General features: G+C 38.6%; 1 protein-coding gene across 1 annotated transcript; it reads right to left on the reverse strand.

The window, feature by feature from the left end:
- Positions 1-1,271: 1,271 nt before the first annotated feature.
- On the reverse strand, positions 1,272-27,906 carry clint1b (clathrin interactor 1b). Its single transcript, XM_057360749.1, has 12 exons — positions 27,700-27,906; positions 13,381-13,485; positions 13,042-13,138; positions 12,417-12,525; positions 11,617-11,787; positions 10,002-10,182; positions 9,530-9,758; positions 7,538-7,619; positions 5,396-5,473; positions 3,711-3,961; positions 3,306-3,480; positions 1,272-3,103 (listed from the first exon to the last, which is right to left on the reverse strand). Exons 1-12 carry the CDS (start codon positions 27,738-27,740, stop codon positions 2,745-2,747), a joined length of 1,878 nt encoding a protein of 625 aa, XP_057216732.1. The 5' UTR covers positions 27,741-27,906; the 3' UTR covers positions 1,272-2,744.

Raw genomic sequence — 27,906 nt, forward strand, 5'->3', positions numbered from 1 at the left:
ATGTATGCCCATTTTTTAGACTGCCTCCATAGCTTACCTGGGTACATCTGCCTGTGTTGTGCTTGGATTCTATGTGCTTCATCATAGTACGGCTTCTTCTGATCTTCAGACAGTTTTTTCCATTCTAACCCCAGCAGAACACTGATTTGGGTCATGTCGGCATTGGGGTTGGCTTTGTAAAAGATGGGCCGTTGCATCTTTGACCACACCATGAAGGCATTCATCGGCCTTTTGATGTGTTTTTGCTTCTCCTTGCCCTGATTTATTTTCTGATTAACTAAAAAGAAAATTCAGCTTTATTTTCTTATCCTTATATAATTCCAAAACTGAATGAATAAATTATTATTACAGTAATGAAAAGATGGGTCCCATCTTTCACTTAATAAAACTTCATTCCCTTGTGTTCCACAAATGACGCTTACACGTGTTTGAAATAGCGTGAAGTGTTACAATTTTTTGTGAGCTGTCACTTTAAATTTGAAACCCTCGGCTTGTTAATTCGCAATTTAATGCGCACTTTTTGTTTAAAAAAAGTCTAGTGAGACGTCCTGATAAATCTTCTGAATTACCTGTCTGAGCTTGAACTGGAGGAACAGGTGGAATTGTAATATTGTCACCCGCATCCCACTTTTCAAACCAACTGTCCTGCGTTAGAAACGTGTTGCTTGCGTTGTACTTTTCACAACTGTTGTTACCGCTAACGTCGTGTTGTTTTAGGACGGCACTGGTCCCGACACGACAATCGGATTTCTTCAGATTATTTTCCAACGTCTCGGTTGTACCTTGTTCAGTGTAGAACATGGCCAAAGCCCTCTTTTTGGGAGGTCTATCCATTGGTCTCAACTCTGCTAACGGCAGTTATGACGCGCGAGCTCTCAGAGAAAACAAAAACAAACAAGAGCACGAGACACAATTAACCTAGAACTGGGTGCGAAATCGTGAATTGGTAAAAGATCGTCTAATATTTTTAAAACGTTTGAATTCACATTGTAGTTTATTCGGCCGTCATTAGGGTCGTTTTGGATTAAATAAAACCAAATAAAAAAACAACATTTTTAAATGAGGTCCAGCCAAATATCCACAAGAGGGAGACACAAGACAACACATCAAAGCGTCGAACTGGTAAACCCAGTACAGTTCTTGAAAAAAATGACAGGCTTAAGGATATGAAGACAGGAAATTCATTTCCCAGCCTTGAATTATAGACAAGACAGTAGACAGAGTGAATTTCTGCTCATCAAACCTAAAACACCATCAGATAAAAGTCTCCATTCAGTTTTTGATGAAATTGTTTAATGGTAAACAAAGTTTTCGAGTACAATAAAATCAACACAATGAAATCTGAGAAGAACCTATAATGAAAGAGGCGCTTGATCCTATGATTCTCTTTACATTTGCATAAACTAGTAAGTTTCCTCAATCATTCACCCATGCCTAAAACACAGTATATATGCACAGGATCTCTCTGTATAATGTTACGTATTAAAATAGGAAACTAAACCCCTATGGAACAAATCTAAACAGTATTAAAATAAAGATTTGGTCGTTTTGAACGTAATGCCCCGGTGCCTGATGGAGGGCCCCCTGTTAGTGTTCGTTTGAAGCAGCATATGGGAAAATAGACAAAACTAAAACAACAAACATAAGAAAAGTGACATTAAACTTCATTTGGGGTTCACAATGTCTTCATTGAGCATCATACAATCCTGTGACTGAACGTAACACTGATTCGCAAAATTTGCTTCATCATAAATGTGAGACACTTCATTCATGCAAGAAAACAATAACAGATATGACAATTATTATGAGGCATCATAAACACCAATTCAAGTAGTTACTGGAAATGTGTGACATCACTCCTGCTACTGCCAATGCACGCAGTTGTGCAATTTGAGGGATCTTAGCATTAAGCGCACCTTTGTATCTTCTGCCCTATCATTCATCGTGCGCTTTTCATCCAAAAAACATCCTCTGAGATTCCAAATGAGTTTCAGAGTGACACTTCTGTTTACAAGAACGTTTAAAACCTTCACATTCGTCATTTTTATTAAAAGGCAGCCGTTGCACTTTCAGACACACTTTCATTTTCGGACTTGCTACACAAAAGATCTGAAACTATATCTACAGAATGAGATATAGCCCATAAATGCCAGAGGAATGCTCATTTCAGTGACAAGAGAAGTTGGAGTGGTAACGGATTTTAAGGAGTAACTCAGACAAACGGTAACAACTCAACCAAACAATAAAAACATATTAATATTAAGGACCTGTGGTAATCTGTCCCATTTCATACCATCTGAGAACCGAGTAAAATAATTTATTTTCTGCACACCAAGATATTTACAACGTCAACCACTAGAAGTCTTAAAATCACAGCATGAATAATGCAAATTATGAGGTAATTTCTGAACGCAATCGTATTTGAAATGGTGAAAGGGGGCCGTGACCAAAGATGAAGTTTCTGTTATGAAACAGACAGTAGGAAAATGTACCAAACTGCATACAGCCGTATTTTAAAGTATATTATATGCTTTCTCCATTTACAAAATAAATCCGCCCTTCGATTACCAACCCAACAGGAATGAAAAGTTGATTCTTGTTTTTTTTCTGGTTATCTGTTAATGTATAAAGACAAATGATTGAAGTGTTGTGTCACTGGCTAGTTTTGTCCATTTTACTGGATGCAGCTCCTTCTTTTGTGAAGGTGTATTTGGACCGGTAACCCCCTTGGATTGGATCATCCTTCATTTTTCGAAGTTGCCGAAATGTGCGAAGGCATCTTGTTTAGGTTGCACTATGGCGGGATTCATACCTTGGCCAATACCCATGCTGGGCACGCCAATGGCTCCTTGTAGGCCGATTCCAGTGGGTGCCATGTTCATATTTATGCCTATTAGTCCTTGATTGGCAGGCATGCCTCCGATGGCCACAGAGCCCATTCCCATAGTGCCTGTTGCCATGGTGGGGGGCATTCCTATGCCTATCGCTCCTCCTCCGGGCATCATGGGGTTCATTCCTGCTCTGGCAGTAGCTGCCGATGGCTGGGTATTAAGTGTCATTCCGGAAAAATTCTGGGTTACCATGTTTAAGGGCGGTTGAACACCTACATAAGAAACGAAGAAATTCTTTAGATTACATGAGATTATTGCTGTTAACATCATGTTATAGTGTTATACTATGGTACATTATACTATGGTAGTCAATGGTGGGCAAGAACTGTTTGATTTGGAAGAACTTGAAGGTGAGTAAATGAACATAGAATTTTCATTTTTCGTGAACTGTTCCATTAAAATGTTTTTTTTTACCTTGCTGCATCATGGTATTGAGTGTGGGCTGTGTGGGCTTTGGAGGGTTCAAGCCTGCAGAAAGGAAATCCAGGCTAATGTTCACGCTCGGGTCTGACCAGGTTGCGGGCATTGACACCCTTCCTCCTGATTTCTGTAGCCCCATCTGCTGGTGCAATAATGGACCACCTATTGTCTGCAAATAAAAGAGAAATCAATAAATTGCTGTAATATCCAGTTTTTTGTTACATTGAGTTCCTTCACTGTACTGCGACATGATTCTGAACATGGTTAGTAAATATAAAGAACACATCAGTTACACAAATGAAAACAACATCATTATTAATCTAAAATTACAAAAAGATAACAATTCTGAATATAATTGAAACTTAATTACATTAATAATTGTAGGACGGGGCAGTTTACCTGCGATCTGGACATGGCTGCAGTCTGCGAGCACATGTTGAAGGTCATGCTTTGGGATGCATTGAGATTGCTGTTGTTGGGGGCCATGAGGTCAAAGAGGTCAGCAGAAGGCGGTTGGGATGTTGGGGCGGGCGGGATGTTGACGTCAATGAACAGGTCTGGGACGGCAGGTTGGGCATTGGAGGCAGGGGGACTGGTGGAGGAGAAGGCGTTCCAGTCACCAAACTCACCGTTGCCAGTAGACAGCGAACCTGCAAAATACAGACAGCCGTCAACAAAACAATACAGTACATTGGATATGTGTTACATACAACAGTTCTGGATCTAAAACCTAATTGGACAAGAAGCTGTTGTGTAGTAGCCGATGAACACACGCATATGCCCGAACATCAAATGAATTATATAAAGTTTAAAATTTCTCCAGAAAATTTCGTTCTGTTAATCTTTAGCCATCGTAGAGTGCACAATCTTTTTCGTGACACTGGACATTACATTAGCACAAATATACATTTGTTATTGACTTGTGTCAATTCCTACAGACAAGGTTACTGGCCCGTTTCTTCACGACTGTTCATGAGCACTTATTACTGGATCCACACACACACACAGCTCTTTTAAAGAGTGTGTCTCTGTCAGGGCAGATGGGGCATGTATGATGGGAGCTGATGTGTGTCTGTGCTCATAACACTCAGCAGGTAGCCGCTCCATCTGGACGCCTCAGTCGCTCATCAATATTTCACCGTTTCGTGTGTACGCTGCTACTCCAATCGTACGTCAGACAAGCCAACAGAACTGTTGTCCAACTGTCCGCCCACAAAGAGAAGACCATGGCCGTTTTTCAATTCCAAGAACGCAAAGAACGGACTTTGCGTGTTCTCGTGGAGACCGGTCTTGCGAGGCAGCCTCGGAAGAACGAACGTGGATGGACACGCCACAGTGACTTCTGGGACTTCAAGCAGGTACCGTATGCGCGCAAGGCTGCATTCGATGCCTTCTTGATTTTGAGAACACATCCGGGTACTTTCATGCGTTCTCTGTTCTTGTGTTCTTGAGTATTGGAACCGGACTTTGATGGTTATTGATGACGTAGAGCGAGAACACGAGGACACAAGACCGCTGAAGAACGCGATAGGGTTTACCTTAGCCTACCCATTTCTCTGTGGAAAGTCTGCACTAGTATTCTGGAAATCCAAAACAGAAAAGTGCAGATCCAACAACCAAGCGACTGGTTTGAAATAACAATAAAATGTGATTTACATAAAACATTACTAGAATACATCTTTGCTATAATGAACATGTTTTCTATCTCTGAAAGATTTTTTTGTGGGGGCAAAAGTTGAAAACATCAAGGTAGTACAAGTTGTTGGAAATTGTGAAAAAAGAAATGTTGGCATAAGAAGTTTGACATAATATTTCAATATGAATCCAAATAAATAAATATTACTAATAATTAATCATTTACATTTTACCTATTATTGTAACTCCACAGAGACTGGCCAGTATTAGATCATTCTTCGAGCATTAAATGAACTATAAATTTTGCATGAGAAATACACAAGCGTTTTATATTTACGTGCAGTAAATTCTCTCAATTCCCCCCAACTGGCAAGGCACAAGGTTCAATTTGGCTCCTTTGGCACATTGGAATTGTGCATGAAGTGTGACGTGCGGTGTTTCACACGTACCAGCAGCTGAAGGGAGAATAGCAGAGGCGGCAGGTGATGAAAAATCTGCAAAGTCACCGATGAGGTCTGAGCTTCCACCTGCAAACCGTCAAGAAGGTTAGATGACATATTTGCACTCCTATGAAAGCAATTATCCAAATGTGATAATAATAACCAGGATATTGAGAAATCCACAGTACATCAGATTACATATGGCTCTATGACATGATGTCGGGACACGTTAATATATTAAAAATGACCATAAAAATGCAATTTATACCAACAAGGTAAAATTACTTTCAGTTTTTCTAAATTTACTAATTATAGGTATGTGTATAGGTAAAATGATCTTTTTTGTTTCATTCTGTGAAAACACGTTCATATTCACTTTTAAGCAATACAATATTACATGTATTTAGGAAAACTATGTGATGACCTTGATTTTTATGATAGTTTTGTTATGTCTTGTCATGCTGTCAGTCTTTCACATTGCTGTTGGATGAGTTTGTCACTCCTGAGGTTTGAAATCCAACAGACACTGGACTGGATTGGCCACAATACATCTAGAAATGCTGAATACATGAAAACCTGGAAAGGTCTCTTAATTTGTTTTGTGGCTGTTTCATGCACATTGATTGTATACATATTTTCTTAAAAGTTCTTAAGTTTTAAGGAAAATATATAACTTTTTACTTTGTAAAAAGTACTTGGACAGAGTCATAAAATCAATTGCCATTATAGCTTTCCAAAAACGAATGAATACTACATTAAAGAGATGGTTCATCCAAAAATTTACTCACGCTGATGTAATTTCATACTTGTATAAATTACTTTGTTCCGATGAACACAAAGAAAGATATTTGGAAGAATGTCAGTAATTTACAGTTCTGGGACATCATTGACTACTATAGTAGGAAGAATTAAATGGTAGTCAAAGGTGCCCGAGAACTATTTGTTTTCCTAAATTCTTCAAATATATTATTTTGTGTTCAACAGAACAAAAAAAAAGTTTCCTACTATGGTAGTGGCTGATGCCCCAGAACTGAAAATTGCTAACATTCTTCCAAATATCTTTCTCTGTGTTTATTGGAACAAAGAAATGTATATAGGTTTGAAACAACCTGAGGGTGAGTAAATGATGACAGAATTTTCATTTTGGATGAACTGTCCCTTTGAGTTAGAGATCTTAAAATCATTATTCACAATAGTGTATATTAGTTGGTGCAAACATTAATAACACCTGATGCTGACATAATACTCCGATGCACCTTGCCATATGCATTCTTTACACACAGGTTTAAAAAATAACATTTGCTGAGTGCCACAACTTTGGCAGATTGAGTTGGCCAGTAGCTGTCTTAGAAACTACAAAATGAAGCCTTTTATGTCAAATTGTAAGAACGATACTTTAACCAGAGTAATGAAAGCCATAAGTCTACTAACAAATACATCCATGATGACTTACACGTGTGAACACAGTATAACATCTCCAGAACTTCACTGGGGGGAAACATATGTGAAATATTTGTTGCGTTAAACCACAAAATTGAGGAACAATATCAAGATGGGGTGCTACATGTTTGTGGCGGGTAAAGTTTTACAGAGAAACAGAAACCGACTCTTTTCATGTATATTCAGTGACACAGTACGCAAAGAAAAAGAACCCCGTATAGATGAAAATGTACGTCTGTAATATAATGCAAAATACAGTTTATGACCAGGTTTGGCAAAAAGTTTATTTCTGACCCTGCGTATAAACACACACGATAAGGATGCGACAGCTCATGACTTCCTGACTGATTCTCATGGACACAGCACAGCTGTTAGGCCGGTGACAAGATACGGATGGACAGTAACATCTGTGCATCCCTCTCTCTCTTCCACAAACACTCAAATCCATACCCATCTGGGGCACTTAGACTGCTCTGACTACACCTCTCAAGCATCCTCCACAATGAGTTCATGATCTCTGTCATCACAACATCACAAGTTACATAAACTTTCTGATTTATATTTCTCGTTAGGTCTATTCAATAAGAATGCATGGAGACACATGTAACCCATTTAGATGCACTTAAAAAAAAACAGAAAATGAGAATCAAAGTTATTAAAATCAAAATAGTAGTTACTGTAAATGTGGAGAAAGTAGCTGAGAGTATTTACCTTTGAACGCTGGCTGACCTGAGGCAGAATCCACCATCAACAGATCAGCAAGTCCCATGCTGGATGACTGGTTGTCCGACGCCTGAAAACAGACAATAATAATGTTCGAATTAATTTCTACCACATGGAGGCAGCAAATCATAATCAGTTGAGAAGACTTGAAAATGAACTTTTGGGTTTACAAACTGCCAATGCCAACACATCACCTTGAGCAATGAGTACGGAAAAAAAAAGTGTAGATGGATAATAAATAAATAGATTTTCTCTGCATATGACATATCTAAGAGACATAAGGCAAATCAACTAAGACGCGTTTCCGAAAAGCATATCATGGCTGGATGATAATAAAAAAATGTAGTCTCTTGATGTATTTGAGATACAAGGATTAGTTTTCAGTAAATTGGAGCATTCAGTCATTGTTGCAAATAAGATCAGATAGATCAGAAGAGATCAGTCAGACGGAAAGCTTTTATTTCCAAAACTGCCACTTTACAAGAAATGAAAAAACACTGCATTTTTCTATAATTAAACAAAGTTTTTTCAAAGTTTTTTATTGTTTAAATATTTGCATGACGATCTTTACCGATTGAAACATGGCCCGTTTATCGTTTATGGATGAATGGAAAAGAACAGTGTGGCTATTTTCTCTGTATTATATTATATTTCAATGTTTTGACCCTGCACCTGGCTAAGATCATTTGGATGTACGTACTTAAACTGCCATTTGTGTAAAAACGTGCAAAACCCACAGACAAACATGAAGGGTGATCAAAAGAAATGATTTATTAAAAAAATGTAAATCATGAAAATGGAGATATGAGGTTTCAGCTCGACAGCGACAGATGACATTAACTTAATTCTGTCTACCTGTTCTTTTCTGTCCCTCTCTTTTTGTTGGATAATGTAAATATAAATCAAACCCAGATGGGACGTTTACGTTTTTTAAGGTGTAATTATTATTATTATTATTATTTAATCACTAAAGTTTAAATACATTTTTTTTTAAAGTGCAACGGTCTCTTTAACTGTAAGGCAGAACCTATAAATCACATGACAGCCTAAGGCCCGATTCACTTTCGCGTCTAAAACCGCGCAGAAAACATGAGACGCGCTGCTTTCTCTCCAAATGACCCGCCGCGGTGCGCACGCCGCACTATGAAAAGTTGAACTATTTCCATCTCGATGCGGTGTCGACGCGCCTAGAAAAATGTGCGACCGAGTCGCCCCCTACTTGCGCGCGCCTACATTTAAAATAAGGAAAATAATGTGCGTGGAAAAGATGCGAAATGTGAATCGGGCCTAAGCAGGTGATCACACAGAACGAGCTTTTCTGTTTGAAAACGCAGCACATTGCACTTTTTGTTGACTTTTTGAAAAGAGCAGCACTCTGCGTATTTTTTAACGTTGCTATGCAACAACCGAATCAGCTGCCCAGTCAGTCAAGGATTATAGCACGAGCACTCTAGTTGCTGTTAACTGTCATATTAGCAGAAACTAAAACAGGTACAAGCAAAAGGTGCTTGCTCTGACCTTGCTCGGTTAACCTGCGTCAGCACAAGTTTCTCCTTAATCATTGCATTGCAGTCTCCGGTCATTTCAACTGTAAAGTTCCATCATCACAACGGAAAGCCCGCCTCTCCTTTTATTCGATTGGACAGTGGGAAAAAAGGCGTCAACCACTTTTCTGCTCAGACTTTATTTTTTTCAACCTCCGGCACTCAGAGCGCTCCGCCAAAAACACGAGGCACCTGGTGCACATACGCAGCGTGCAAAACATTCCCATGCCAACTGAAAACAATTCAAATGAGGCGCGTCTAACAGCAAAAAACGAGTTTCATGAATTGAACAAAATTTACATAACTGGTTACTCATTACTGTAATATACCTCAAGAATCAGCACAGGTGTCTTGTCTGTTTAACAGCATCTCCTACCAGCAAGTTGCTCGAATTAAAAAAAGTGACTTCTGGTTCTCCAAAGGAGTTGTATTGTACCTTTGTGATGTCATGATCCGGGCTGCTTTTGTCACCAGTGTAGTGAGCAGCAGCACCCAGGTCGACGGTTTTGGACGGGACTCCGCCGCGTTTGCGTGTGGTGCTGGAGGTGCTGGTATCTGTGGTCTGTGTTATCTGGACGCTCTTTGTTGTTGCCGTCTCCTCATCATCTTTGAATTCTGACTTTGCAGGTCGACCGTTCCGTGAAACTTTGTCTTCTTCATTGTCACTACAGGATGAAGCAACACAGTAAGATAAAACGAACACATTAGCTGTAGCACAAAAAAACACCCATGCATTTAATAAATTTAAGTAAATAAACAAACAAACAAACAGAGATAGATAGATTTACATAAAGATACAATATCAATGTGCTAAAAAATATGAGCCGTTATTTGAATTTATTATTTATATGAAGCTTAATTCTATGGACTGAGATACTCAGAAAATATCAGAAAGGACATGAATTTACCTGACTCTGTCTGGCGAGTCGTCCCTCTCCTTTTTACGGAATTTGTTGATGGTGTCATCAATGGTGTTGCCAATTTTGTCGCTTATCTCGCCGAGCTTTTCACTAAAGGGGAAGCTGCTTTTGTTCTTGTCCCATTCCTCGTCCCATTTGTTCTTGGATTCAGAGTCAAACTTCTCTCCAGCTGAAAAAGCGTATGTGAGTTTAAATCAGTCACTTCATTTATTGTGCAGATTAAACATAAAAGGGTGAAAATTGACCATGAATAACCCCACCAGTAGCATCAAATGTTAGTATGTACTGTCTGAATGATTTCAGCACCTGATTCGCAAAATGAATCAGCACCTGATGATTAACATAAGTGATCAGGCACCTGATTCGCAAAAGGGATTTTTCTACGAGCAGGCAAACAGTGCTGACTTATGAATATAAAGCTCACTCGAGAATTTGCCTTGTCTGCATAAAAAGTTTCTACTATGACGAGAATAGCAATACCTTATTTCAGTAAATATATTGACAACTTTTATGTCAAGGCGCTATACCAGTGAGAAGGTTACAATATATTGCAGGTGGTTAGGGTGTAATAGGCAGGTTATCTAAAACACTTGCACTGGACTTGATAAGGTTTGATACATTATTAATGAGGTGTGATCATATGTTGGTAAACTTCCAAAAATATGGAAAACATACCTGACAAAAAACTCAACTAAATAAAAGAGATCTCCGCCCCCTCTGACATATTTTGCAACTAAAATCCACTGTTGGCATGGCAGCGTTAATTGGCAATTCAAAACTGTAGTTCATCTAATAAAGTGACAAATCAGAGCACCAAATCAAAGGTGACTTAAATCAAAGCAGAAACCAAGAGCAATCTCTTGACTTCTCAACACAAGTTGAGCACTAATGACATGACAAGGGACATGGCATCTTCTCTTGATTAGACAGATCTGAGAGACAACATGTTGCATTACAAACAGCAGAGATCTGATTATTTCTGCATGAAAGTGATTATAAGCATCACCCAATGATGCAGCGAGCAAAGTTGAAAAAGTGATGGCCCTGAAATCAAAACAGCTCTAATCAAAAGATCAGTTGTGGGAAGACGGGAATCCATTTCGAATTTGTTGGATCGCTGAACACTGTGAAACATCTTCAGAGGGTCTAAGACAAATCCCTGTGGGACATCTAGTGAAACAAAGTATCTCAGTTTCTGGTTTAAATTACAGTTTCTACAGATGAAAAACACCCCGAAAGCTGACCTGACACTAAAGGGAATTTTGTGTGTGATTTGGTTACAGCAGAAAACCAACTAACCGAGTGGACCAGTCACCACAATTACAGAAATACAAAAATAACTATAAAAAATATGCCTGTTTGGCTGATGAACCAAAATGCTACCTCTTGTTGTCTCAATTCCAAAATGTTAATTTAGGTGAATAATGCGTATAATAAATTAATAATTTCAGCATTTTGTGTACTTCTCTTTAGCTGACATTAAATTGCATATCGACCATATATGACAACGCAAACACTCTCTGGCTATGCATAATGCAGATTTCATCATTATGCAATTATAATCCTATCATAGGCTCACGTCTGAACTAAAGTTATCACTTACAGTTACTTTGTTTGAAGCCGCCCATGCTATCTGAAGACACTCCGATGTATTTGTCCTTGTTCTTCTTGGCTTTTTTCCTCTCCTCACGTAACCGGTCATCATCCTGGACAAACTCTACCATTTCTTTGACCTTCTGCCGTACATTGATGCCCTGGTCCTTTCCATTTTCATCTACCAAAAAAGGGAAAAAGTCAGGTCAAATATTTACATCTTATACAACTTTTACCCTTTATTATAATTCTGAAAACATCAAAACCCTTTTCTTCATTCCCAATTTCTAAATTAACTGGGATTTAATGCAACACAGAAACGAAAACACTGTCTGGGCAAGACACAGTATGAATTTGAAATGCTGAGTCTCTTGAAAAGTATGAGCAATATGTCAAGAATGTCTGAAAATCATTACATGTTTCTGATTCTACTCGATATGAAACACTGAAATGCCATCTGGCTAGCACCGCAGGCTACAACAGATCACATACAGATGCTTACAGATTTGCTTTCTGAATCTGCAGCAAGATGTCAAATATTTCTCTCATTATAAAAACTGCACATTTGTAACAGCTTAGAACCATATGCACACATTTGCCTTTTAATTACAGCTTAAATGACAGTGTTACAACAAATACAAGTGAAAACTCCCACCCACTGTCACAGTATTAAAATCATTTTGCTCATATTCGTCCATTTACACACCGATTGAACAACAAGACTTAACAACCTTTTACAAATTAATTAGCAATCCAGTAATCCAGTATGTCTTTTTTTTAAAGATGTTAATACCCTCTATTTAAACTTACCTACAAAATTATAATTTTCCAAAGAGCGCAGGTCATAGATATGTTCTCTGGCACTGGTGACCACCCGCTCCGACCCGTTTCTGATGAGGTACGCTAATAGTAATAAAGTCTAGACATATAGAAGGGAGAATTGTGAAGAATACATCTAAATTTCAAATTTAAACAGAATACATTTTATTAAAAATATACAATTATCAGGCTATTTGTTTTATTAACATATTAAAAAGACATCTCGTTTTCCTGCATGAATTAAACTGTATATATCAGCATATACCAGTTCAATAGATATTTGTATCGGCATATCACTGCTGTCCTTCCGAAACCTCATATCTCCATATTTGGTGATTTTTATTTTTGCCATAAATCCTTATTATCAGTCACCCTTTATGTTTGTCACTGGGTTTTGCAAACACTGTATATAACCAATAAAAAGTATAAAATGTGCTTGTCAACTTTGACAACACAGTATTTAATCATTTTAAAAGTACAGTGTTTTTCCATATCCAAATTTGGACATCTGAGGTTTAGAAGGACAGCTATGATGTGTAATTTGAAATGAAATGGATATGGAAAAACCAACCACGAATAAAGTTGAAGGTGATGTTAGATGAGCAGTAAACTGTACCTTGTAAACTCTTCTCCAGTTCTTCTTGTTATCTTTGAGCATTCTGGTCCAGAGCATGTTCATCACCTCAGGAAACTGCTCATACATGAATGTGGATCTGTGGCATGAATGAAGGGAAAAGTCAAGTTGCTATGCTGCTTATCACTTTAATGCGATAAACCGTCTCAACCTGTCCTGCAGGATGATCAGAGATGGCAATGAAACAGATTTTAATAAAGTGTATCCTATGGTACTTTTTTCTAGAAAGGAAATGCAAAGCTGTCAGAGGAAGGTCTCAAATTTTAGGCCTGATGCAATGCTGGTAAAATCATTGAAGAACAGCTGAGAATAAGTACTTACTTGGCAATCTCACCCATCAGCTGACCTGACGGGCCCCATGGGTCATCGTTGGTGGCTTCTCGAACCTTGGACTCTATTTCTGAGTAGTTCATTACAACGTTGGTGCTGAACAAAAAACAGGAATAAACAACAGTAATGACCACAAAATCACCACAGGCAAAGCATTCAACAAATCATTATATTTATTGAGCGTGGCTGTGCTGAAAAACAACTAGACTCTTAAGCCAGTTACTTTTGGTCTGTCAAGTTTTTTGGACGGATTGGGGTGAATGGACTGCCGAGGTTTAAATCTGTTCAGATGTAGCCCTGTGTGAGAAAGTGGCGATGACGGTTCTGTTTAGCACTAATCTTCTGTATAAGATTTCATATTTGGAAAACAGTTTGAAATGTCAAACAACACCAGTCTTAAGTTGCAGTTTATTTTAAGTATATCTTTTTTTACCATTTAATCTATTTTTGCCGGGTTTTTTTTTTTAATTATTTAAATATTTAAAAAATATATCAAAACAGCCTGTAGTTTGAAAGTTTTAGAAGACATTGCACCACAGGACATTTCCCAAATGTACTTCATGTCGACTTTCAAAGCATAGAAGGATGCATCATTAACCTTTCATGTAATTCCCATCATGCTTTCCTCAAAACCTAAGATGTGAGGAAGTGTAGGAGGATGCGACAATGACATAATGTGCCTTTATTTAGGATTGCAGAACTATTTATTCAGTCTTAGTCAAATGGGGAAAAAGTGAGAAACTGAATATCTTTTCTGGTCAGTTGACTAAAAAGAATCGTGGGGCTATGACCCCAAATGACAACTGACTGACCGCAGAAGAAAACAGTTTGACAAATACTGCTTATTGTTTAACTGATTTTAACAACCCTGTTAATGTCAAATCACTTCTGAGAACTGACAGAGGCTTGAAAAACAGTTTGAAGAGCAGACTTAAAGGTATGGGAGGCAAATCCTGCCAAATTTAAATAAATAAATTAAACGATGAAAATGAAAACCAGATTAGCAATTTCATTATACACAAATGCGTGCACAATATGTGCCAAAATAAAATAAAATGAAATTATTTTATTTTCATTTTCATTTTTACACTGACAATGCGTTGTCCCTGTCAAATTGAAAAAGAAAATGCAATTGGTGATTTGACATTTCATTTTCACTAAAATCTCAAGGCAAGACTGCCAATATGAAAATGAAAAGGCAAATGTGAAAAATAAATTGTAAAAACATTTTTTACAAAGGTTTTATTAATGTTCACGCAATAATACTGACACAATTCAAATTAAAATGTAAACTTTGATTTTCATTTTATTTTATTTTATTTTCTCTGTCTTTTATTTCATTTTCGTTTTCATTTTCTTTTTCTTGTTCACAGTCATGCAAATTACATGTTAATTAGTGGGTGTGGACGAGCGTCTGCATTACTGGGAACGCCCACAAAAACCGTCATATCCGTTTATTCGAACGAACGTGTGTAGACCTTGTCAGGCGCTTGGCCTTGGCGCTTTGTAATGATGACGATGACTGTGCCTGGTGCAATACCGAAAATTGTTGTGTGGTGTTCTGCATCTCTGATAAGTTAACAGACGAACAAACTAAAGCATTGGAGAGCCCGTATCTCTAGCGTGCCCTGAAACATGACGGAGCGCGATTGTCCCCACTCCGCCGCTGACCTGCTCTTACACTGTACATTACCATCCGCACCCGAGCACGCTATCATCATTACACTGTGACTGCTTTTAAGAAAACATCAACAAAGCGATCTTTCTCAGCACAATAGAATCCATCGTAATGTTCGGTTTGAGGTTGATAAGATGTGTTTAACCTCACACGCGCTGTGCGCAGACCAATTCGCGTATGGTATCACAAGAGCGGCTCATATGTGTTTAAATCAGCCCCGCGTACTTCATTCATTATGATTATGAGCCAATCGTTATACGAAGTGCTGCACTATGTTATGAATGCATGTTTTAAATGATGCGCCTGTTTAAATTCCTTGAAGTTCAGCTGTCATACCAAAAAACATCTAATACCTACAACACTTATAAGTGCAGGCCTGTGTCACCGCGCCGTGGGACAAAAAAAACCATTCGAATCAATTAATAGTGCTGTGCGTATTAGATGTTTTTTGCCATGACAGCTGAACTTCAAGGAATTTAAACAGGCGCATCATTTAAAACATGCATTCATAACATAGTGCAGCACTTCGTATAACGATTGGCTCATAATCATAATGAATGAAGTACGCGGGGCTGATTTAAACACATATGAGCCGCTCTTGTGATACCATAAGCGAATTGGTCTGCGCACAGCGCGTGAGGTTAAACACATCTTATCAACCTCAAACCGAACATTACGATGGATTCTATTGTGCTGAGAAAGATCGCTTTGGTTATGTTTTCTTAAAAGCAGTCACAGTGTAATGATGATAGCGTGCTCGGGTGCGGATGGTAATGTACAGTGTAAGAGCAGGTCAGCGGCGGAGTGGGGACAATCGCGCTCCGGCATGTTTCAGGGCACGCTAGAGATACGGGCTCTCCAATGCTTTAGTTTGTTCGTCTGTTAACTTATCAGAGATGCAGAACACCACACAACAATTTTCGGTATTGCACCAGGCACAGTCATCGTCATCATTACAAAGCACTAAGGCCAAGCGCCTGACAAGGTCTACACACGTTCGTTCGAATAAACGGATATGACGGTTTTTGTGGGCGTTCCCAGTAATGCAGACGCTCGTCCACACCCACTAATTAACATGTAATTTGCATGACTGTGAACAAGAAAAAGAAAATGAAAACGAAATAAAAGAGAAGAGAAAATAAAATGAAAATCAAAGTTTACATTTTAATTTGAATTGTGTCAGTATTATTGCGTGAACATTAATAAAACCTTTGTAAAAAATGTTTTTACAATTTATTTTTCACATTTGCCTTTTCATTTTCAAATTGGCAGTCTTGCCTCGAGATTTTAGTGAAAATGAAATGTCAAATCACCAATTGTATTTTCTTTTTCAATTTGACAGGGACAACGCATTGTCAGTGTAAAAATGAAAATAATTTCATTTTATTTTTCATTTTGGCACATATTGTGCACGCAGTTGTGTGTAATGAAATTGCTAATCTGGTTTTCATTTTCATTTTCATCGTTTAATTTATTTATTTAAATTTGGCAGGATTTGCCTCCCATATAAAGGGACAGTTCAACCAAAAATTCTGTCATCATTTACTGACTCTTGAGTTGTTTCAAATATGCGTAAATTAAGATATTTGGAAGAATGCTTGTAACCAAACAGTTCTTGGCCACTATTCACTACCATAGTAGGAAAATTGCTTTGTTCCGTTGAACACAAAAGAAGATATTTTGAAGACTGTAGGAAAGCAAACAGTTCTGGGCACCTTTGACTTCCATTGTAATTATTTTTACTATGATAGTCAATGGTGGCCAAGAACTGTCTGGTTACAATCATTCTTCCAAATATCAGAACAAAGACATTTATACAATTTAAAACAACTCGAGGGTGAGTAAATGATGACAATTTTTATTTTTGGGAGAACTGTCTCATTAAAGAAACCTTAACAGCATAGGTGATGCTATAAATGACAGAGAGTTCTGGCATGAAACTCTAGATGGCGCAGTCCTATAGTCTAACCCAATCTGGCATAATAACTTTTACCACGGCACAGTTGATTGGTTCTTTCTGTATCAGCAGCCAATGAGCTTGCTGATCAACGTTTAAAACTTGGCTAGCGATTGATTGTCCTAGCAGTGCAGTGCGCTTCAGAAACCATCCTCCTTCCCCAGCTCCACCTGTATAGATCTGCTACAAGGTGATCCTGCTATACGGGGGGTTATTATTTATATATGTTATATGTGCAGCAGCAGCCTTACATGCTCACAGCAGCATGTTGTGGATGTATTGGCAGTGGCAAGTCTCTGTACTTGCTCCGCCGCCGCAGCAGCAGCAGCGCAGCAGATCTATATACTGTACATGTGTGACCAAATACATGTATATGTCATGAACACTACCATGCTAAACCCTCCGAGAGTTGTCGTGACAGAAATAACAGCTGCAACGGCTTCTTCTCAATCATTAATAAAGTGACAAAGAGGCTTCCTTCTCTCCGTTTCAATCTCAAAAAGGGAAAGAGATACATTGAATTTCTGAATTTCTGTAAGTTATTACTGGCAGTCTGTTGGGTGAAATGTGGTAAAAACAGAAATGCTGGCAGGTGGGCGACATGCACCCCGCTGGATCGTGAAAGCAGGTGGTCTGGGAAGACAGCGCAGCTGATTCACAATCACTTGAAGAGAGGACGTCTGAGCCAAATCAGTGACTTCAGCACAAACTGGCTTAGCCATGTCAACAGGACTAGGAAAACAATCCAATCCAGCTCAGCTGTGCAACTATCGGGTTTTTGCTCTATTCGAAAGATCAGCTCGAGTTAATGGCAGAGCAAATTCAATGTGTAAACACTTTCCAAAGTAAGACCTCAAAATTCCTGATGTAATTCAGGCAAGTCAGACAGAGGCCAATGCTGCACATATGGTGTAGATGACTGAAAGATGGATCTAATTGTGTGGCAGCTGGCAAGGAAGGATGTTAAATTGCCTAACTAGCACTCTTCTATAAAAAGCCACACTGACAAATTTATAACAGCTTCATTACAGTAAATGTGTCTGTGTGTTGAACTGGAAGAAATCGGTGTATCTGGAAATGATCTGTTGTCAGATTTTGGTGTATTACCTCAGACATTATTAAATCACGTAGACTAACCATGTGTAAGTACCATATAAAGTAAACAAAAAGCTTGCCAATAGGTCACGTTTAAATCAAATGACCTATTATTACAGAAAATGTTGTGAAATAAGTTGTTCATTAATAGTCGAGAGGATGAGAAAAGAGTGTATGGTTAGACTAAAAGCAGGCGCGGATTAATGCACAGGCTTGCCTAGGCTGCAGCTTAGGGGACCCACCTGTTTAGGGGCCTCTGATTTGCAAGAAATTCCAAACTCAATGGCCCATAAGAAATATAACAAAAAATAAGCCGGTGATTGGATAGATGTGACATTTGGGTCACATCTGTCCAATCAGCTGCAGGTGAAATCATGTCAATTACTTTCATTTACGTCACTGCTGTTGCTGGACGTTTTAAAACTACATGTGACATACAATTTTGTTCACATAGCTCTTTTTTCAACTTTCTATGAGTGCTGCAAAACTTTATGTTAGTAACTCAAGCAAGTAAAGTAAGAACATTAAAACATATTAACTCAGACTAAACAGTATGTTTATTTTTATTTATGCGTTTTCATATACAAATTGGTATATTGTGATATACAGTATATCCTTATCGAGATATAAAATTGCTTCTATCGTGATAGAAGATTGTGGTTATATCGCCCACACCTATGTGGGGTGTACATCAGTTGCAAATCACTCTACACTGGTTTTTAATGAGTGCACCAAGTAATAAAATCGAACATAAAAAACTGTTAACAAATTCTATCTACATTACAAAGTTACAATGTTAGTTAGTTAGTTAACTTTAGTCATAAAATATATATATTTAAAAACTCCCGCCAAATATACACCTCGTTTACTAGCCTGGTCATGAACAGACCTGTTGGGTAAGATCCAAAAAGTCACTGTTATTGACTGTAGATTTCAAAGACAACAGAGTTTACAACAATATTAGCGACAATCGATGCATTTCTAGAACACATACGAAACTGCGCTGCAAAGTTGGCCCAAGATTACAAGGAAAATCTCAGACAACTGAATAATTAATGATGTCGGTTTATGCGAGCAAGTGGTCTGTGAGCAGCCACACCGACATAAATACATTCCACACGCACGTACAGCACTGTGTACCGCGCCACGCATATTCCACTGGAATATTCAATATGCAGGAAAGACAAAAGGAGAAGAGGCAAGCTTTCTTCCACACAAAGAGAAGGGGGCACAGACAGGCGTAGGGGCGTCTTGCCATCTTTTGCATCCGCAGTCTCTTTGTTCTATGGGCCTGCCGAGATTTACTCTCCACTTCTTTTTCTTAGCTGTTTTTCATTGGCAATGGATGGGCGTACTTACACATTCAGTGTGGAGCTATGGCCTGCAAAACAAGCATGCAGCAAACTCAAGACGCCTAACATGAAAGCTCTCCGAGTGGTTTCAGCTTCTCTGCTCCGCCACCTCAGACTAAAAAGACTACCTAGAGCTTCAGAGGGAAGCAAAGGTCTGGATGAAGCTTTGCGATGGAGATGAGGATAAGAATGGTGGTGGTTTATAATAAGTATGATGGAGAGGGAACGTAAGCACCAGCAAACAGATGAAAGGCACAATACCTGGACAAGGGAAAGTTTGCTAAGGAATAAAATCCCAGGAGAAGGGAATTATGGAGATGGGTGATTCGGAGTTGGGGCTACCACTGGGTCCTTCTTGAAAACAACAAACAAATGTATATAAAAGAGGTACTGGAAATTCAGCCCTAGTGAGGCTGGAGATTTTTGAGGTCTCCGGGAGATCTCAAACTGTCACTCACTAGAGCAAAGTGTTACAAAAGGAAGCAACTGATAGATAGATCGACTGATGTTGACTTTACACTAAGTATTGGTGTGTACAAGTAAGTAAGAATTGGTGGATCTGTTCAACTGGCCATCAAGTTCGCAGGACCACTATACTCCAAGAAACCACACTCAAGGGTTAGGCTGTACTGATACTGATCATGTATATCGATATATTGGGATCCTTCTTTCAATGTAAAGGTCCAGTGTATGAAATTTAGAAAATTTTGTGGTGAGGCTGCAAATTGCAACCAATGGCTCACTCCACCGCTGCCCCTCCCTTCCGAAGCACTATGCTAGCTTACACAGAACTAAGATGTCATCATGTTTTCGCTTCTTTGCCGAGGGAGATAACGTATTTACAAAACGCACTCTGTAAAACAGTTTGTCCATTTAGGGCTACTGTAGAAACACCATGGTGAATTCCACATAAGGGGACCCGCGGTGTATGTAGATATAGAAATGATTAAAAACATAACACTTCATTATGTACCTCTGAACACATAGTTATGTATATTATATTGCAGTTCTGTCAATACATCCTCCAAAAAAATTACACACAGCATTTTTAAGCCTCAACGTTTTTTGTTTTTGCTAAAAAAACACTTGGATTTAGTCTGGGGTGGATTAAAACCTCATTTATTATTTCTATCTGTAAAGTAAAGTGGTTGGAATCTTGATGCCACCATATAAAGAAAGTTCCTCCTGACTGCATTTTGCCAACTACATATAAACCTATATCTACGGCAACATAATCTGACACTTTCAACACGATGTTGTAGTCCATAAATCATAGAGGGATTCTTTTAATTTTAACACAATTTTAACTTCTAAAAAAATAAAATAACCTGAAGACATTACAAACTGTAAGCAATAAAGGAAGTGTAGATGTACAGGCTCGACCACTGCATTGTAGTGTTGTCACGATACTGGAATTTCTAACTTCGATACAATACCTAAAAAAAATCGATATTCAATACCATTTTCGATACCACGGGGAAAAAACTTCCATAACAATAAGGCCCTAAATTTTTTACATTTTATTTTAAGTTAAATTGAACAAGATTAGACAATGAGGTATATTTTTAAATTATTTATTAATTGTTAATCTAATGTTCATTTTACTAATACATTTATTATTTAAAATCAAAGTTGTATTTGTCAGTATTAATGGACCAGAGCTTACATAAGTAGTTGTATTTTTTAACTAACATTTAAAAGAGATTAAAAAATTTTTTTGAACAAATGTATTGCTCATTCTTTGTTCGTTAATGTTAGTTAATAGCCTACATTTATATGATTACAATTGTTTTATTTGGCTTTTATTCACATTTAATCATTGATCAGCGCACATATAGACAGAAACGCAAACTTTAAACGCAAGAAGTGTTGCAGAGACTCCGCACTGGCCATCTTTCTAACATTAACAACGTTTAACCGGAGCGAATGAGACGAGTGGATGAAATCATTGAACAGCGCACAAACATAGAGCGCTATGGTAAACACGGAAGTGCAAACGTGTATCACACGCGAGAACTGTTGCGGAGACTTTACCCACACCAGCATCATTTCAAACATCAACTTAACCAGAGCGAACGAAGAAATCATTGATGAGCGCACATAAAGACAGAAACGCGTGCAATAAACATGAGAACTGTTGCGGAGACTCTGTTAAAATATAAACAACATATAACCAGGGCGAATAAAACGAGTGGATGAAATTATTGATCAGCGCACATACATAGAGCGAGATGGTAAACATGGGAAACGTAAACGAGCGTTCACCAAGCGCCAGATGTGTTACTGAGACTCTGCACTGGCCATCTTTTCTAACATTAACACTTTTTAACTGCCTCAAACGAGTCAAGTCTCTGAGAGGATGCGGGGCTCTGTTGACACAGCGTTCACGTGCAGTGTGTGTCAACTCACTGTCAGAAAAAAGATTGAGCGGGAACGCGCAACTGGTATCGATACGTGTGACATGCGTATTGAAACCGTTTCAGATTTTTCAGTATCGATACGTATCGAAATATCGATATTTTTGACAACACTACTGCATTGTAATCGCCCATCGCGTTATCAGATATCATTATAAAAAGTGTTTAGATGACCAAATACATTTATATATCTCATACAGTTTATAAGTGAATATTTTGAATAAAAAAGAATAAGCAATACATCACTCATACTGTACTCTTGCATCTGGGAGCTTTCGCCGCTTTCTTTGGCCAAGGCCCGCCCAAGAGGCCATATTACTGACAGGTAAAGCAACCAATCACATTTCGTTTTGTGCCGTGTCATGTTTAGAGGCGTGGAAAAGTCCCAACAGTAACATACCAGTGTACGAACGTGTCAAAAGTATCAAAAAATGTTTATACATTTATGTCGTAAACCTCGCATACTTTTAAGAATTAAGCGTTTAGTCGATTGTGATGAATTCTTATAGCAACCGTTGTAAACACGACAGGTTCCAGGCGGACCGTTAAGGAACGCGACAAGCACGTCTCCCGGAAATCCTGTGAAATTCAACCAATCAGATGATGACTTTGTGCTGAAGTGTTTCCAGAAAAGTGTGCCTTAAGCATCAGACTTTTAGCCAACTGTCCGTGGGCATGACGTCTGAGGCGGAGAACTATACTGTACAGAGCTGATGTTGTGGTGTGTCACGTGACAAGCATGACGTGTCGCCATGAAAAAATGACTGCCGGGATAGTTCACCCAAAAATAAAATTCTGTCATAATTTACTTACACTCAAGTTGCTGTAAAACTGTATAAAATTCTTTGCTCTGTTGAACACAAAAGATATTAGTAGAATGTGGGAAACTAAACAGTTATGAGGCAGCATTGACTACCATAGTAGTTTATCCTACTGTGCAAGTCAATAGTGCCCCAGAACTGTTTGGTTCCTGTGTTTCACAAAACAACGAAATTACACAATTTTAAGTAACTTGAGGGTGAGTAAATAATTAGAGAATTTTCATTTTTGGGTGAACTAAAAACCTCAAGCTGGAGGCTCATCTACAGTATTTCTAAGTGTACATGTGAAACTTACATCCATGCATGTGACGTGACAGTATGACCGTACAGTTTTTTATTAAGATATAATGTGTAATGGGCAGAACTGAGTTAAGTGTACTGGTCCGGCCCTCTACAACCATGCCAGTTTCTCATGTGGCCCCTTAGGAAAATTAATTGCCCACCCCTGCTCTAGGAGATGATAGAATTATATTTACTATGTGAAATTATTCTGGTAACAATTCTACTAACTACTTTCGTCCATCTGGTGCATTCACATAGACAATTGACATAGCTCAGTTGACAAGCTAAGACGGTCTAAGACAGGAGTCTTCAACTAAAATCGCTTTAGGTCCAGTAAACGAACCCTCCTTACCAGCCGAGGTCCAGATAATTAAATACCAAAAAACATGAATTGATGGTTTTTGGCAGACCAAAGAAATAAACATGTCTTTTCATATCTATACGATGGCATTACAATGTCTGACAACAATATAATGAAGGAAAATGTGCAAAATGCCCTAATCTCTAAACCTGCACTGAATATACATTTATTTCAACATTAACAACTTTAAAAGAAAACTAAAGTGTTGTTTTCTGCTGAACTGAGATTAACAAATAGAAGCATCAAGTTGTGACTGAACATCCTCTAATAACATTTCAGCTCTTCTTGTGGCTGTTGCAGCTGAAAGTAGGGCTGTGCAAAAATATCGATACATGTAACTATCGCAATATTTTTTATCTCGATAGTGTATCGATTGTGATACTTCTACTATTTTTTTAAAATCATGTCATATATACATATGGCCAAAAGTAAGTGGAAGCGAGCATGGCGAAAAATATAAGAACGCTTGGAGCTCTCAGAGCTGATGTGTGGGTGTGCTATGGTTTTCAAAATAAGTCATGGAGTAATGAGTTATATAAAATAATGCTGTTTGTAAGCTTCGCAAGTCATGACACAAGTCACTTGGCTACTGCAGTGCATTAGACAAAAAGTTTATTACGAAAAGTAACAATGACATTTATTGTGCTTTCACGGATGTGACACCAGCGCATTTACAGCACGGATTAAAAAGAGGTTTTATACTGCCCATGTTCATTGTTTTAACTGTAATGCACCAAAACAGCCAAGTGACTTGCGTGAGCCACCTTATTCCCCTGTGCTACACACTTGAGGGGCGCAATCCACAGTTTGAGAACCCAAACCTCTGATCTAAAGGTCCATGCATTGCACATCATGGCCACTCTGCAGAGGTAAGGGATGTTTTTACACTTATCCTTACAGAAAACCCCCGGTGATGCACAGCATGTTGTATTTATAGCTCTACTTTTTACATTTGATATTTAAAGTATTGCAATATATCGTAAATGTGTATCGTATCGAAATACATAGCAATATATTGTATCGTCACCCATCTATTGTGATATGTATCGTATCGGGAGGCACTTGCCAATATACAGCCCTAGCTGAAAGGGGGGTTTGTTTAATATTTTCGTTTAGTTCATGTTTTTTTTCCTTCTACAAGTGTTTCACACGCAGCCTCCATGCACTCTTTTACTATTTTCCCATCAGTAAAGGGCTTGTTATGTTTTCCGAAGATCCACTGTATTCTTAGTGAACATTCATATGCTCGTTGTTGGGCGGTAAGTGAGGGAGGAAGGACCCGTGTAGATCGCTACTACTGGGCTTTGAGATAATATATTTCCGTGTCCTTACCTCGGACTGCTGCGGGTAAGTTTCTTCATAGTGTCTATGTCTAGTTTCATAATGCCGTTTAAGGTGTCCACTTTTGCCAACCGCAACAGACTCCGAGCAAATGAGACAAACCGGTCTTGTGCATGTCGATGCAGGAACAATATAAATGCAAATCTCTCGACCCATTCATCTCGGAAAACATGGTTTTCAGCGTCAACTTTTCTAACTTTTGAAAAGGACATTGTTTTTCAGTCACTGACAGTTACATCTGTCTGCGCGCTCTGCAGCGAGTCTGTCTCGACTCTCGGCTCTCTTTCCTCTTCACTACGTCTGAACGTAGCAACAGTGCGCATATGTTAACTGTCCGTGGCGCCTTAGGACCCAAACTGCTACTGAGCGGACCTTGATGTGCCTGGTATAAATTTGATTGCATTAAAAAATAATGTTAGGCGTTCATTTATTTATTACGTCAAAAGGCTTTGAGGTCCGGACGGACGCATCTCACGGTCCGCATTCGGACCGGAGTCCGCTAGTTGGTGACTCCTGGTCTAAGAGAACCCTAACATTTTCGCTTACTGAAATGCAGCTCTACTAAAAGCACATTTACTTTACGCAATTCTACCTGAATTCAAAACAATCAATATGCAACTGCAGAAAAAACAATCTCACAACCTGCGCCAAGCTAAGTATAATGAATTTGAGATTCTTCTTTTATTTATTACCATGGATGCCACTGCTCACTGTAGGAAACTACTAAGACGGCAAACGCAACATAAGACACTGAATGCCAATGAAAAGGGCAACTATATCAATATCCACCTATCCTTTCAGCTGAATTCATGCATGCTTTCAAGCCTTCAGTTGTGGCATCCATTACAGTAACTCGACTTCAGGGCTTGTTTTGTGCAACAGGCAGGCAGAGGAGCAGAGACTCTGAAGCCTAATTTATACCATGGAAGAAAGAAAACATTTTCCTCCCTTGGTGAAATAAAGTACCCTAGGCAAACGCAGCCTGCGTTAGTACAACATTCGCCGTTGTTTTAGAATTTGATATTTAATGGTGATATCACATAAAATTGTACGGAAATGTCACCCTAAGCACAATTAACTTTAACTATTAACATGTGGAATGGCCAATTGCGCAGGAGGGCTCGGATCATTTCTGTATCACTGGAAAATGTATACACAACAACCTGTCAGTAAACAACCACATTTTTGTATGCTTTAAAATGTTTGAGTGAATTGGATTTTGAATTGGATTTTCACTGTGTATTTAATTGCATTAAACATCTCATTTGCAACAAGCTACTTGACTTAAATCAACGCTTCTCAAATATGATGCCAGCATTGATGAAGGGAAGAAGCAAATCACACACACATGTGTCACTGAATGGGACAAACTAACAAAAGGGGGTAAAAAAAACAATAAGTGACAGGCAAGTTAAAATGTTCACTGGTGGCCTTTACACTTTAATACAACCTTTACACTTTACACACTGCATTCGTGAGAATTCGTGAACAATGAGTCGTGAGAATGTCACAGCAGAAATTTAGATAAAGTCCGTTTTAGCCAAAACCTCCACAAACACAATAAAAAAGTAATGTTAACATCAGTCAAATAGCAATTTAGCTATAGATAAGCAGACCAACAAAGGGATAGTTTATCCAAAAATAAATATGTTGTCAAAACCTGTATATCGTCACCTTGGAATTAAAAGGTTCTTCTATTAAGCGATACACGCATTGTTATTGACAACTTATTTACGATTTGTGATGTTTTTTCTGGGACTTCTAGAAAACAAAAAGGTTTTATCTACATAATCAAATGCAATGCAAAAAACTTTGAAGCTTGTCATCTCAAAACTGTTCAGAATACAGATAGAACCTTAAAACCTTATATTCCAACGTGACGATATGAGTTTTTCTTCTGTGGAACACAAAATAATATATTTTGAATGTCTCAATATTTTTTGTACACAGCATGAAAGTCAATGGGGTGCAATGTTGTTTGGTTACCAACATTCTTCTAAATTATTTTGTGGGTTTGTGCAGGACCATCTAGTGTGCATTATATTACTGAAGACTGTTTACAACTTCATTTGGGTTTAGTTCAAATCAAATTGATATTGATGTGGTTTAGACATATTTTATAGCGTTTTTAAAGCATGTTTTAGACTGAAAGATGGATGGAGTAAAAAGACCACCAATCAAGCGAAGATAACTTGAGTCAAAACAAGGCCTACAAATAATACTGTGGTATTTTTATAAGGCAATATTAGGGTTTACAGTCAGTTGTCTTTTTCTTATATCACGGAGCGTTCATGTAGTGACAGTAACACGGTAACGTGATGCCGTTAATAATTCCTGATGTACAACTTTAGCATGGTGACTTGGGATAGGCTAACAAGCTAATTAGCTAGCATCAATAACGGGCCCTGCGAGCTGTTGTAACTGAACGACATTTCACTGACAACACTTACCACATTATACACGCACACACAAATACAGTAACAGGACACTAACTGTTCTGCACAATATGAAAACACTGGCAGTGAGCCTCATGGTTTGTGTGTAGCTGGTGCAATGTTTTAGCGGGACACCACAGTTGAGAACAGACAAAAGTGTTTTCGAAACGCCTTCTCACACACCCTAGTGTACTGTTTACCTAGTCAGCGTGTCTGATCATTGTATGCGCGCATAGTCTTTTGGCGGGTAAGTAAGGTAAGGCTATAATATCCAATAATGCTGCACGCGCCTGCAATGCACAAAAATGATCTCTAGGTATCGTTAGGCAGCTCAAATGGGTTTTGAGACACCTCCCAAATAGAAACCCACCCGGGACAGTGTGGAAATTGTTTATTTATTTGTTTAATAAGCAAAAATGAAAATGCTATCGTAAAGGCTACGGTAGTGGTGTTAAATCTAATCGTGCGGCGCTCGCGATCAGCTGAGGGTGTGACGTCACGGGCTCCGCACCTACATAACTAACGGGCCTCCGCACCGACGCGCGAGCTCTTTACAAAGCATAATACTCACGCTTTATCCACCAGCTCCCTGACTTTCCACATATTCAACATCCTGGCGCTTTAGCAGGGCCTCTCCGCCTCAATGTCGCGTCGCCCGGTCCGCACGAAAACACAGGTGGACTCGGATATCTGTCACCGATAATAACAGAATCCCCCAGCCCCTTCCGCCTCTCCAACGCTGATCGACACAGCCGAGCGGAAAACAGCGGATCCGATC

This window comes from Triplophysa rosa, linkage group LG19 (genome assembly GCF_024868665.1).
Source record: "Triplophysa rosa linkage group LG19, Trosa_1v2, whole genome shotgun sequence".
Lineage (NCBI taxonomy): Eukaryota > Metazoa > Chordata > Actinopteri > Cypriniformes > Nemacheilidae > Triplophysa > Triplophysa rosa.

Coding starts and splice junctions, on each gene's coding strand:
- clint1b (XM_057360749.1), bottom strand. CDS start 27,740: ATGTTGAATATGTGGAAAGTCAGGGAGCTGGTGGATAAAGC. Junction 13,139..13,380: donor CTGATGGGTGAGATTGCCAA/GTAAGTACTTAT, acceptor TTCATGCCACAG/ATCCACATTCATGTATGAGC. Junction 3,962..5,395: donor TATTCTCCCTTCAGCTGCTG/GTACGTGTGAAA, acceptor TGTATTTTGCAG/GTTCGCTGTCTACTGGCAAC.